General features: G+C 34.3%; 1 protein-coding gene across 2 annotated transcripts in view; it reads left to right on the top strand.

Annotated features, from left to right (window-relative positions):
- KBTBD3 (kelch repeat and BTB domain containing 3) overlaps window positions 1-10,833 on the top strand; it is a 28,872-nt gene extending 18,039 nt beyond the window's left edge. Inside the window, exons 2-3 of one of the 2 annotated variants that reach the window (XM_023535372.1) lie at window positions 2,028-2,272; window positions 6,084-10,833. In XM_023535372.1, coding sequence (XP_023391140.1) covers window positions 2,052-2,272; window positions 6,084-7,686 — 1,824 coding nt within the window. In that variant the 5' untranslated portion in view covers window positions 2,028-2,051 and the 3' untranslated portion in view covers window positions 7,687-10,833. The remainder of the gene's footprint in view (window positions 1-2,027; window positions 2,273-6,083) is intronic. The other variant, XM_011368131.2, reaches the window with a different exon arrangement.
- Window positions 10,834-12,221: the final 1,388 nt, after the last annotated feature.

Here is a 12,221-nt window from a genome sequence, read left to right as displayed (position 1 = left end):
CAAAATTACTGTAACTAACTTATTTTCCCAATAATCCTACCAATTACATCCTATTACTTCCCCCTGCATACGTGCACATGCACACGCATTCTCTTATATAGGCATACTATTCTTAATATAGTATATCAGCTATCCAATGGAACTTCTGTGATGATGAAAATATTCTATATTTGTACTATACAGTAGCCACTAACCACATATATTAGTTGGGGGTTCTCCAGAGAAAATCAGTTGGAGGGGTGGGTGGGTGGGTGGGTGGATGGATAGATTTACTATAGAGAATTGGCTTATTTAATTATGTGATTGTGCAGGCTGAGAAGTCCCGAAATCTGCATTTGGCAAGCTGGAGACCCAGGACAGCCTATAGTAACGTTGCAGTCCAAGTCTTAGTTCAAAAGTAGGAGAAGCCTGATGTCCCAACTCAAAGACGGGCAGAGAGGAAGAACCCTTTCTTACTCAGCCTTTTGTTTCCTTCAGGCTTTCAATGGATTGGATGAGTCCCACTCACATTAAGGGGGTCATTCTGTGTTACTCAGGCTACAAATTCAAATGTTAATCTCATCCAGAAACACTCTCATAGGCACACCTACAAATAATGTTTAGCCAAATATCTGGGCACCCTGTGGCCCAGTGAAATTGACACGTAAAAGTAACCTTCATGTTACATATGGCTACTGACCACTTAAAATATGTCTAGAGCAACTAAGAAACTAAATTTTTAATTTTAAGTAATTTAAATTTAAATAGCTATATGTGGCTCATGGTTACTGTACACAGCAGTAGATTGTCTCAGTCCTAGATCGCATCTCGGATTGATGCTGCAGAACCATTCAGACTGCTTCTCCGGTGTCTGTTTTCCACCTGATCTTGAAACTTCCCCTGTGGGCGAACCAAGCTGTCAAGTAAGAAGTCCAAATACCCTGAGACTGCCATGCTATAAGAAAGCATAAGCTAGTCACATGGTGCATCAAGAGAGAGACAGAGCCCTATCTGTTCTAGCGATCCCATTTGAAGCATTAGAAATGTGAATGAAGAAACCATATTGACCTCTAACCCAGTCAGACCTTCAGATGACTTCAGTCAGAGCTACCATCGACCCTAAACATATGAAAACCCCCAAGCAAGTAGCTCCAGCTAAACCCACAGAACCTTAAGAGATAATAAATTGTTGTCTTAAGCTGTTAATTTTTGGGTGATTTGCAAAGCAATTGATAACCATAACAGAAATATACTAAGGAATCAGGGTTCTCTATTTCTTTGGCTCCCCTAGTACCCAGTCTTCTTTTCTGTTCTGCTTCCCATTTCCTCACTTTTGGTGCTGTAAACTTTCATGCTTAGAACTGAATTTGCAGTTTGGGGAAGTCACAATTATCTGGCCTTCAGCTATCTGGAATTTTTGACGTCATGTTTAAAGGGCCTCTTGAAATAATGTTATGTGCTCTTTTCCTTCCTGCTTTCAAATAGACCAACGTGGACCAACGCTTACCTTTTCTTCTTTGGTAAAGGCCATAACTAGTTAATTCAGTAAAACACTTTGATATTTTAAAATCAGTTTTCTTTTAAAAGTCTAATCCCAGAAGGCATATACCTGTGCTTTAAGATCAACATTTTAACATCTGTTTTGTTACCAGAAGAAAATAGATGAGAGGGGAGAGAGATGGGTTGGGCATATACCCAAATGGTAACTACTATGTAAATAATAGCTCTTACATATAACAAGACTAGTCATGTAGTGATATTCTATATAACCTAATTTATACAACTTATAAATTGTGCTACTTAACAAATTTATGTAGCCTTGAACTTTATCCATCAATAATATACTTTTTATTCCAGTGAGCACAATATTTATGAAAATTCAAAAGGAATTTATTATTGAATGTCACGAAATGTCATGTTTAGAACAAAGTGTACTTATGATTGTTTTTAGTGAGCATTTTCATGTAATTGACACCATAAGTACAAATTTTGGATCTGAAATTTAATTAGAACTCTACTGACATCAGCAATTTTTTTTTTCATTCCAGGTCTAAGAACAGATTGAATTGGCTATGGATAATTCATATGATTTCAATCAACGAAGCTCATGTAATGGAATTCCATCTGAGAAGATAAACAGTTTCCTTGTGTCAGAAGATCATGGACAGAAAATCTTAAGTGTACTACAGAATTTTAGAGAACAAAATGTCTTTTATGATTTCAAAATAATTATGAAAGACGAAATAATCCCATGTCATCGTTGTGTGTTAGCAGCATGCAGTGACTTTTTCAGGTACTTTACCTTGTTTATCTGTGCCTCAGATTTTATAATACGGATAATTAAGTTATTTTTTTTTAAGTGTATTCAATTCACCCCCTCGACCCCCTCCGGAGCCCAACAGTAATTTTAATTCTTAAAAATTGCTAATTAGAACCTACATTAACCAATAATTTTTAAGTATGAAAATTTAAGACTACTTTTGTAAAGCTTAGGTTTTTCCTGGCCAGCATTTCCTGAAATCCCACAGAATATTAATCTCTTGAAATGTTCCAGGGGAAAAACTGTTTTGATCTGGAGTCAGTTTTATTTGGGGGGATCCCTGTACTGTATCACTTAGAAAAAGAGGAAAGGACTTCCTGATCCAAAATGGAGACAAAGTTCAAAGAAAACGAAGAGTCTGAGAGGGTTAGGGTTACAAAGTTCAAAGAAAACAAAGAATCTGAGAGGAAAACACATTTCAGTCATGTATTGTATCAGTGGGGAAAAGGACTCAAACCCAGAGGATTTTAAGATTTCTCTCTCTTTGGCAAAGATATCTCTATAGTAGGGAGAAGTACCTCCAAAGCATTTCTGGAGAGCACCCAGCTTCTTCTAATTCTGGGCAACCTTCTGAACATGTCAGTTGGTCTTACAGGGAATTTCCTAGTCATGATGACATTGTAAGAATCTACTCTTTTGACATCAGGTTTCTGATTCTTCAAATTAATGGTCAGACACATCACCCATCCTCTGTGGCCTCTTGGTCAGAAACACAGACCTTTTAGTTACCTCCTGGACTTCCGCCCTCCTAGTCATGCTCTAATAAACTTAAATTGTAATTTCAGTATTTTGCATTATATTCAATGTTAGAAGCAATTTTTATTTGAAGTGAGCAGGGTTTAAATCTCTAATAAATAAACAATAGAAACAGATTAATATTTAATATATAAATACAAATTTTACTAGCTGTTTGCCTAATTAGGCTGTATGTCTTTGTCTTTTTTTTTTCTTTCCATTTCTTCTCCGAGGTAACCTAAATTATTCTTCTTTATACTCCACTGGGGCCATAACTGGTCTTATTCTCTGTCATTCTCAGGTTCCACCAGTTTCTTCTCACTTCTATTCTAATCCAGCTTTTCTTCTAAGTAATTCTTTTCTGTTTCCCTATCTTTCATGTCACCTCTTCATTAGAGGAGACTGTATGTATAATGGTTAAGTACTTGGCCTCTTAATACACATGCCCTAAATCTAAATCCCAGCTCTACCACTCATTAGACATGTGACCTTAGTTTAGGCAAATTATTTAACCTCTTCTAGCCTGTTTCCTTATTTGTAAAATATTAAGATAATAAAAGTAGAACCTAACTCATCATTATGAGAGTACAGTGACATAATGTATAAGTAATGGTTAGGACAGCGCCCAGTACATTCAATTAATGTTAGCTACTATTATTATTATTTTCAAACCTAGCAAAGAAAAAAATGGAAATAATCTGGTGTGAACGCACAGCTTGATTTTCCTATAATGCTTTCATGTTAACAAAATAAGAAGTTAATGTAAGCATTTGAATTGGCAGTCCTACTCTTCATGCTGAAGTTATTAAGTATCTGCAGATAATTTTTGTCCATAGTGCTTTGTTCAGCCCACTCCTAGCTTTTTATGGACCTGTTTTAAATTTTTTAAAATTACTATTAAAACATAATATATTTAAACAATTTTCTACATGTAATGTTTCTATAGTGACCTAGATCCTTTATTATATAGTATTTTACTAATGTACAAATGTAGATGGAAATTCTATAATTTATACTCTTGTATGATAAAGCCATTAATTCATAATACTTGTGTTATGATCAAACTCACTGGAGTATTGGGAAGAAAAATATAAAAATCGCAGAAAGTGCATAATGCATGATAAGTGCCCTTTATAAATGTTTTTGGAAAATGGAAATTATGATAGAAATGTGAAGTCACTGGAGACAAGATTGAAAAGGAATCACACATATTTTGTAACCACTTTATAATAAATTTGAGATCATCTGGATACTTTAAAGATGAGTAGAATGAAGTAGAGAAACATGATCTTACATGTGTCTTCTCAAGGAAAATGTGGAAGCTGATGATATATTAAAAGTACATTGGATCTGATAGAAAACATTTATTTTCTTAACAACAATAATAGCTAATACTTTGCATTGATTAACTCATTTATTCCTCTCACAACTCAGTGAAATAGGTACGGCAAGTATCCTCATTTTCAGATGAAGAATTTGAAGCTCAGTGAAGTTAAATTCACCTCCCAAGGTCACACAGCTAATAAGTGGTAGAGGGTAGGTACCCACCTAGGCAGCCAGGTTCTACAGGTCATGTTCTTAATATTATTTTAAATTGACTATAGATGTCTTAACAACCTAATATAATTATCATCCCTAGTTTATATTTCTAATTTGGTATACATTATTGCAATACCCTACATAATGTGTAACATGTATATGATTTTTGTAACTAATTATTTTTGTTTTGAGAAGTATCGAGTAGCTTAGTGGGACGGCTACCTTTCCTCAGAGGTATTCTGTATTTGGAAGCCCCTGCATATTTTTCAGTTGGAAGCTAGTCTCTCATAGCTTCAGTTACTCTCTAGAGTAGACTCTAAGAACGGAATTGGTTTTCCCCCAGGTTACTTGTACACCTAGGGGCCCTGCTCACATAGGTATGCTGGACAATACCGTCACAAATACAAACTGATATCAAACCAGAACCCAAACCAGCTGATGTACAGTGTTAATGAATGTTCAGCTGGCAGTCCCTTAGTTCTTTGTTGTAGCTCTTTCTACTTGATTCTTAATCTCTGTTTGCTGTTCCACTGACAGCCACCATAATGGTTTGTTTAAGGTGTAAAATATGAATAACTCTGGATACAAAGTTAATATAGGATGAATGAAAATATTGTTTTTATCAAAACCAATAGTAAAATATATCTTAGTCTCCTACCCCATCATTTCCAAATAATTTATATTTTTGCTGAAACTCAGCCAAAAAATTTTCTAATTCTTTATATTCTGTCAGCTTTACCATGTTGGAATAAATTAAAACTTATGAAGACCTGTCAAGCTGGTCTAAATATTCAAATCTGGGGATCCATCTCCATCTCTCTCTGGCTATTTCTACAAAAACTTATTTTTTAGTCTTTTTGGCTGGATGTGGTACACTGTTATTTAGTTTTATGAAATAACATTCTCTTTTTCCTAAAGTGCTAAATGAAATGTGTCTTTTTAGACATGTGTTTATCTCATTTGGTGGATTTCCCCCCACAGACAGGTTCATTGGAAACATCTGATATCTCACTGTATTACATCTTTCACAGATCTCGCTCCTGCCAGATTGAAAATTAATTTGAAAGAGACTTTTAAATTCTAAACCCAGAAGCATTATATATTTTAAGTAATTTTGATTATCACCTACAGAGTTGATACGAATTAACCCATAAATAAATTCAGCCAATAGGGAGATTTTACCCTAATTTTATGAATAAGAGAACATTAGATCAGTATACAAAATTTGAATCTTTTTATAGCCTTCTTTGGATTAGTTGCTGTAGCTCAGCTATAATGTATATGTTTTGCAATATGAGAGTTATGTAATATGTGTTTTACAGATTACTAGTATGGTATATTACTGTTCTAGATATTTAAATAATTTATCAGGATGCTTTTAAAATATAGTTCATAAATATATTTTAAATCAATCTAAGGGTAAAGGAAACCTTTTTAAGGTAATATTGAAAATTATCATAGAATAAAATATTTCAGTCTACTTGTTCTTCTGTGTTCTTTATTTTTGCAGGGCGATGTTTGAAGTAAACATGAAGGAAAGAGATGGTGGAAGTGTTACTATTACTAATTTGTCCTCCAAAGCAGTAAAAGCATTTCTTGATTATGCCTATACTGGAAAAACAAAGATAACAGATGATAATGTAGAAATGTTCTTCCAGTTGTCATCATTTCTTCAAGTTTCCTTCCTATCCAAAGCTTGCAGTGACTTTTTAATAAAAAGCATTAATATTGTCAACTGTTTACAGTTATTATCTATATCAGATAGCTATGGCTCTACCCGTTTGTTTGATCATGCATTATACTTTGTACAACATCATTTTTCTTTATTATTTAAATCTAGTGATTTCTTAGAGATGAATTTTGGAATACTGCAAAAATGTCTAGAATCAGATGAATTAAATGTCCCTGAAGAAGAAACTGTACTGAAAGTTGTCCTTAGTTGGACTAAATATGACTTAGAATCAAGGCAAAAGCATCTGCCTTATTTGATTAAAAAGGTGAGATTACATCAGTTATCTGAGGAGACACTTCAAGACTACCTGTTCAATGAAGAGTGTTTACTCAAAAGCACAAACTGTTTTGACATAATCGTGGATGCAATTAAGTGTGTGCAAGGTTCTGGTGGACTCTTCCCTGATGCTCGACCATCCACAACTGAAAAATACATATTTGTTCATAAAACTGAGGAAAATGGAGAAAATCAATACACGTTTTGCTATAATATTAAAACTGATTCGTGGAAAATACTGCCACAGTCACACCTGATTGATTTGCCAGGATCTAGTCTGTCAAGTTATGGAGAGAAAATATTCTTGACAGGTGGTTGCAAAGGGCCGTGTTGTAGAACAGTTCGGCTTCATATCGCAGAGTCATATCACGATGCCACTGATCAAGCCTGGTGCTACTGTCCAGTCAAAAATGACTTCTTCCTTGTGTCGGCTATGAAAACACCAAGAACGATGCATGCATCGGTCATGGCTCTCAATCGATTGTTCGTCATAGGTGGAAAAACTACAGGATCTCAGGACATTAAAAGTCTCTTAGATGTTGAATCTTACAACCCTCTTTCCAAAGAATGGACATCTGTCAGCCCGTTACCCAGGGGCATATACTACCCTGAGGCCAGCGCATGCCAAAATGTAATTTACGTTCTTGGATCAGAGGTAGAGATTACAGATGCCTTTAATCCATCACTTGATTGCTTTTTTAAATACAACGCTACAACTGATCAGTGGTCTGAATTAGTAGCAGAGTTTGGGCAGTTTTTTCATGCAACGCTAATTAAAGCTGTCCCAGTAAACTGCACACTGTATATATGTGACCTTTCCACCTATAAGGTTTATAGCTTCTGTCCAGATACGTGTGTTTGGAAGGGCGAAGGATCTTTTGAATGTGCAGGCTTTAATGCAGGTGCAGTTGGAATTGAAGACAAAATTTATATATTAGGTGGTGATTACGCGCCAGATGAAATCACAGATGAAGTGCAGGTCTACCACAGCAGCAGGTCCGAGTGGGAAGAAGTGTCACCAATGCCAAGGGCCTTAACTGAATTTTACTGCCAGGTGATTCAGTTTAATAAATACAGGGACCCATGGTTTTCTAATCATTTCTAAATGTACTGTCTGCTTAGACGTTCTAAAACTCTTCCAAGTCTAAAAACTTACCGTGAATTTGTTAACCTTAATAGTCGGTAAAAGGTCTTTCCATCTTAATAAGATAAAATGTACCTTCTATTAGAGAATTACAATGAATGTACATGATATATGAATTAGTGATTCCCAGAAACTTAATATACAAAATACATTTTACCAAATATACTGAATATAATTTAATCTTGGCGAATCCAGTATACTTAGTATTTTCGTATGTAAATAAAACTTGGCTTTGGTGTTTTGGTTTTTAAAGTACTTTATCCATGAAAGACAAATGGAAATAAAGTTCACAGATTTGTACTGTTTAGATGGGAGAAATCCCTTTGGGTAGTAAAAATGAATTATTTATACTTTATATGAAGTGAAAAATAAATTAGAGGGGAGAATTCTACCTTGTTACTACAAGTATAAGAGTTATTGAATTCCTGTCCTTTCGAATCATTGGTTAACTTCTTTAAAGTCCTTTTCTTTCGCTGTAGTCTGGTCAGAAATTTTTCTAAAATGTTCTAAACTGTACACTAAATATGGCTTAACTTATGATTGAACTCTTAAGAGCGTAATGTTATAATTCCATAATGTCATCAACTGTTACTGAAATGCTTTTAAAATTGCTGACTCTATTCTCAGTGTCAGTTGGTTTCACTTCTAACAGTATTATATCTCTCTTCTTATTTTTCTGGCTCAAGCTCAGTAAATTAACATTAATGATGTAATTATTAGTTCTAAGTTACACCTGACCTGAGTTTATCTTCACCCACTGAGTGAAATTCTTGGATTCCGGGATGGAAGTGCTAAAATACTTTTTCTGTATCATTGCTGGGTTCCAACATAATTGAGGATGTAGAAAATCAGACCTCTAGATAAGTGGATCATTATTCATTCATTTCTTAAACTTTTAAATGTCCAAATTGGAGGTCCAATAAGGAATTTCAGCATTTAAATTAATACCATATACATTTTCTGTCATGATATATACCAACTGTAAAGCACCATGTTGGTTTACCACTTTAGTAAATTAGTGAATTATTTTCTAAATTTAAAACAAATAACTGTGCTTTTGGTATTGATAGTAGTATTCACAACCTATATCTGTTTAGGTGTTTAATCATCTTTAACCCAAACAATGGAAAAGTATCAGTCATCCTTGTTCTCAGCCAAGATAATTCTGATTTGCAAGAGGATATGTATGATCAGTTTAGAAGATATAAACATATTTAGGTTTTAAGACCCCTGATTTACAGCTCAGGTAATGTATTGATTGGATTTTTCTGGAATCAAATGTTTCCCACATTCTGTAGTAAATGTTAATCTTTTGTCAGTATACATATTCTTTAGAAGTATATTCCAAAGTGGAAATATGCTTAAGTGAAGGTTCTTTTAGTTTATCATATAAATGTATACAAGCATAGTTTTCAAATACATTTTTCAAAATAGAACAAGATATTAGATTACATTATCATGCAATTCCAAAATCAGGGACTGTCCCTAATCAGATGACAGTTGCATAAAAAGTATGCTGTAGAATTCGTGGCCTTCACCCCTGCCTACCTTAGTTCACTCTGCCCTTTTGTGTGTGTTTGCGGCGGGCGAGGTGGGGGGTGGTTTGAAAACAAATTAAGACCATAACATAGTGGGCGACATATCTACGTGGAATTACTGAACTATTAATTTAAGCATATATAATTAAAATATGTTTAAAATAAATATTGTTTTAATCATTTTTGGAAGAAATGTTCATCTCTTCCAAAAAGGAGAGACTAAAGCAAAATAGAATCCCTGATCTTGTTTCATTATTGTACCGTCTTGATTTCCACTATTCTTCTCATTGGCCATTGATTTATGGTAATGTTTCTGGAAGTATCCTTGTTATCAAGGCCTACCTGGCTCCCTCTGCATTTGATTTAATACATTTTCTAATGTGCAAGGCTTTCTGTCTTAGTTTCTACAATTGCTGCAATTATTTGTTAATTATTTTCCCTTATTGCCATCCCTTTACATCCGTATCTGGTGTTCTTCATCAGTTATAACTGTACTCTGTCAGGTCATAAATCCTCAAACTCTTCCTTTATTTACTGTTCTTTTTCCTTGACATAAGAGCACTCTGTGCTGGGCTTAGCTCTGTTAATAATTGATCTTGTTCTCTCCAATTTTGTATCTTCTTAAAAAGGTAGAACTTTATATTTGATCTGTCTGCCCCGGTTCAAAATTTGCAAGAAGCCAGCCATGCACAAACATGGTCAGTGGCTGAACTGGTTGTATCATTCTGATCTTGCCATTCATAGTGGCTTTATTGTCCAAGAACCACATCTATCATTTTGGCCTCTCGCTTCATTCTGGATCTCTGAATGCAAGTCTCAGTACCCCCAGAAAGAGCTGTTTTTCCTGTCTATAGGGTTAGGTATGAGGAAACAATCTTCCTTTTTCAATAGCCTCTTCCCTTGGTCTTTTTTTTTCTTTAAAATCTGCTTTCCTTTTATTACCGTCCTTCAGCCAATGCCACCGTGTAAGAGACAAAATGATTGTGCTCATTATCCAGATTGCTTTCATTCTTGTGGAAAAATTCTGTTTAACATTTCTAATCCTTTATCATTTGTCTTGTTCCACTACATTTGGATTATGCACGCAAAAAAAATTTCTAATGAAATGTCTTCTAAAATTGAAAGTGGGAATATGGCATTATTAACTATAAAAAGGATTAAATTCAACATTTGTATGAGATCAATTCAAAGTTAATGGACATTCCTAGAACGATCTTCAAACTTCATTTAAAATGTGGAGCACCTTTTGTTCATCTATTGCCTGTGTGACTGAGCAGTATGTAGAATATTTGCATAATCAAAATTAACTACATTCTGGTTTGGGGAGAGAAAGAGGTCTTTATCACTGGTATTCATTACATGCTACCCTTGAAAGCTTGAATATTATTTGAGAGCGGCCACATCCTGCAACATGATTTCATTTTCACAGATACCAAAAGAGCAATTGAATATGTGTTCAGCATACCTAGCTCAAGGTATACAATTAGAAAATCAAAAGTCAAGGATAGAGGAAAATATTTGTTTGCATTTGGGAATTTGGAAGCAATAAATATAGTGTAATGATTAAATATATTGTTGAATATATAGTGTTACTTTTAGATCATCTTTCTCAGTTTAATTGGACTCAGTGTCTGGAATCTCTTTTATACTTAAAATTGAATGTGTAAAACTCAAAAATGTCTTCCAGTAGGCTGCTCTGGAGGGCAACCTAAAAACAAAGGCTGGAATTTATGGGGAATACTTCTGTTCAATGTAAAAAACAACTTTATTCCACTTTATAAAGCCATATTTAGAATAAAACAAGTTATCAAAACTGGCATATGGCAGATGATTAGCCCAATAAATTCCTACACAACCAAATACGGAATGCACAACCAAAGATTTTTACATTTTATTTACATGTTTTTATCTTAATAATTTTCTGACGTATGACTAGTTACTTCCTCCTCTTATTTATTTTGCATTTTAGGCATTCTGAGTAACTTGATTTCAACAGTTCTGCATGTTCAAAACTTCAATAGGACCTGAGCCTTAAAACTACATCATTTCAGGAGCATTCTTATTAAAGGGAATTTGTTCTTTGTTTTTTCTTTTTCTAATTACTCAGGAAAAAGTCTCTAAATGGTGCTGACATAGTAAGCTTGCTAATATGGATTTTTCTTTATGTTTACCATAGGCCCTCTTTTATTTTATAGTAAATAGAAAGTCCAATACCTAAAATTTTCTCCTGAATTATTATTCTTATTTTACCACAAATGTAGCTCTCTAGCTAAATGTGCTTATAGTTAAAGATCATGTGATTTGAAAGAATATGTTTTAAAAATCAGGATATATTTATAAGTAAGTTATATTTTATGACACTATGATGCTTAATCAACTTCAATATCTAAATAGGGAATTTAATCAGAGGATGATACTATTAACCACTTATCAAAAGATAACTTCTAAATCATAGATTCATATTCAAACTTGAAAATAACCTTAGAATCTAATATAGCTTTTGAACTGGTATAAAAACTTCTTCTAAATTCTAAAACACCCTTGATAGATGATTGTTTTTTTCAATTTCTAATTCAGTGCTTTCAGGGGTAAAGCTCACTACCTCCATTTTCGAACAGTTTTATTAGAAAGTTCTTCCTAACGTTAAAAGCATCTCTTCCTCCAGTAATCACTTCCAACTCTTTGTCTTGGTTGCTGTCTCCACAAGTATTTGAAACAGTATCATGTCTCTCATTTCTCTAAAAGGCCTCATTTTCCTCTTGTTTAAGTGCTTAGCATGTTAAAACCTGCCACAATGGCCGAGTTACCTACTTCATGTATAACAGCGTCTGTCCTAGTTCTAGCGCCTTTTTGGGTAGGTTGCTCCTGACCAGCATTGCAGAACTTCTTGATGATTCAAACAACTCATTCCCTTAACCACCTCTCTAGTCCTGTAAATCCAGTTTGGGCTAGACCCTT

Source organism: Pteropus vampyrus, unplaced genomic scaffold, assembly GCF_000151845.1.
Source record: "Pteropus vampyrus isolate Shadow unplaced genomic scaffold, Pvam_2.0 Scaffold139, whole genome shotgun sequence".
NCBI lineage: Eukaryota > Metazoa > Chordata > Mammalia > Chiroptera > Pteropodidae > Pteropus > Pteropus vampyrus.
The sequence above is the reverse complement of the archived record's forward strand: the minus strand, read 5'-3'. Positions and strand labels throughout refer to the sequence as shown.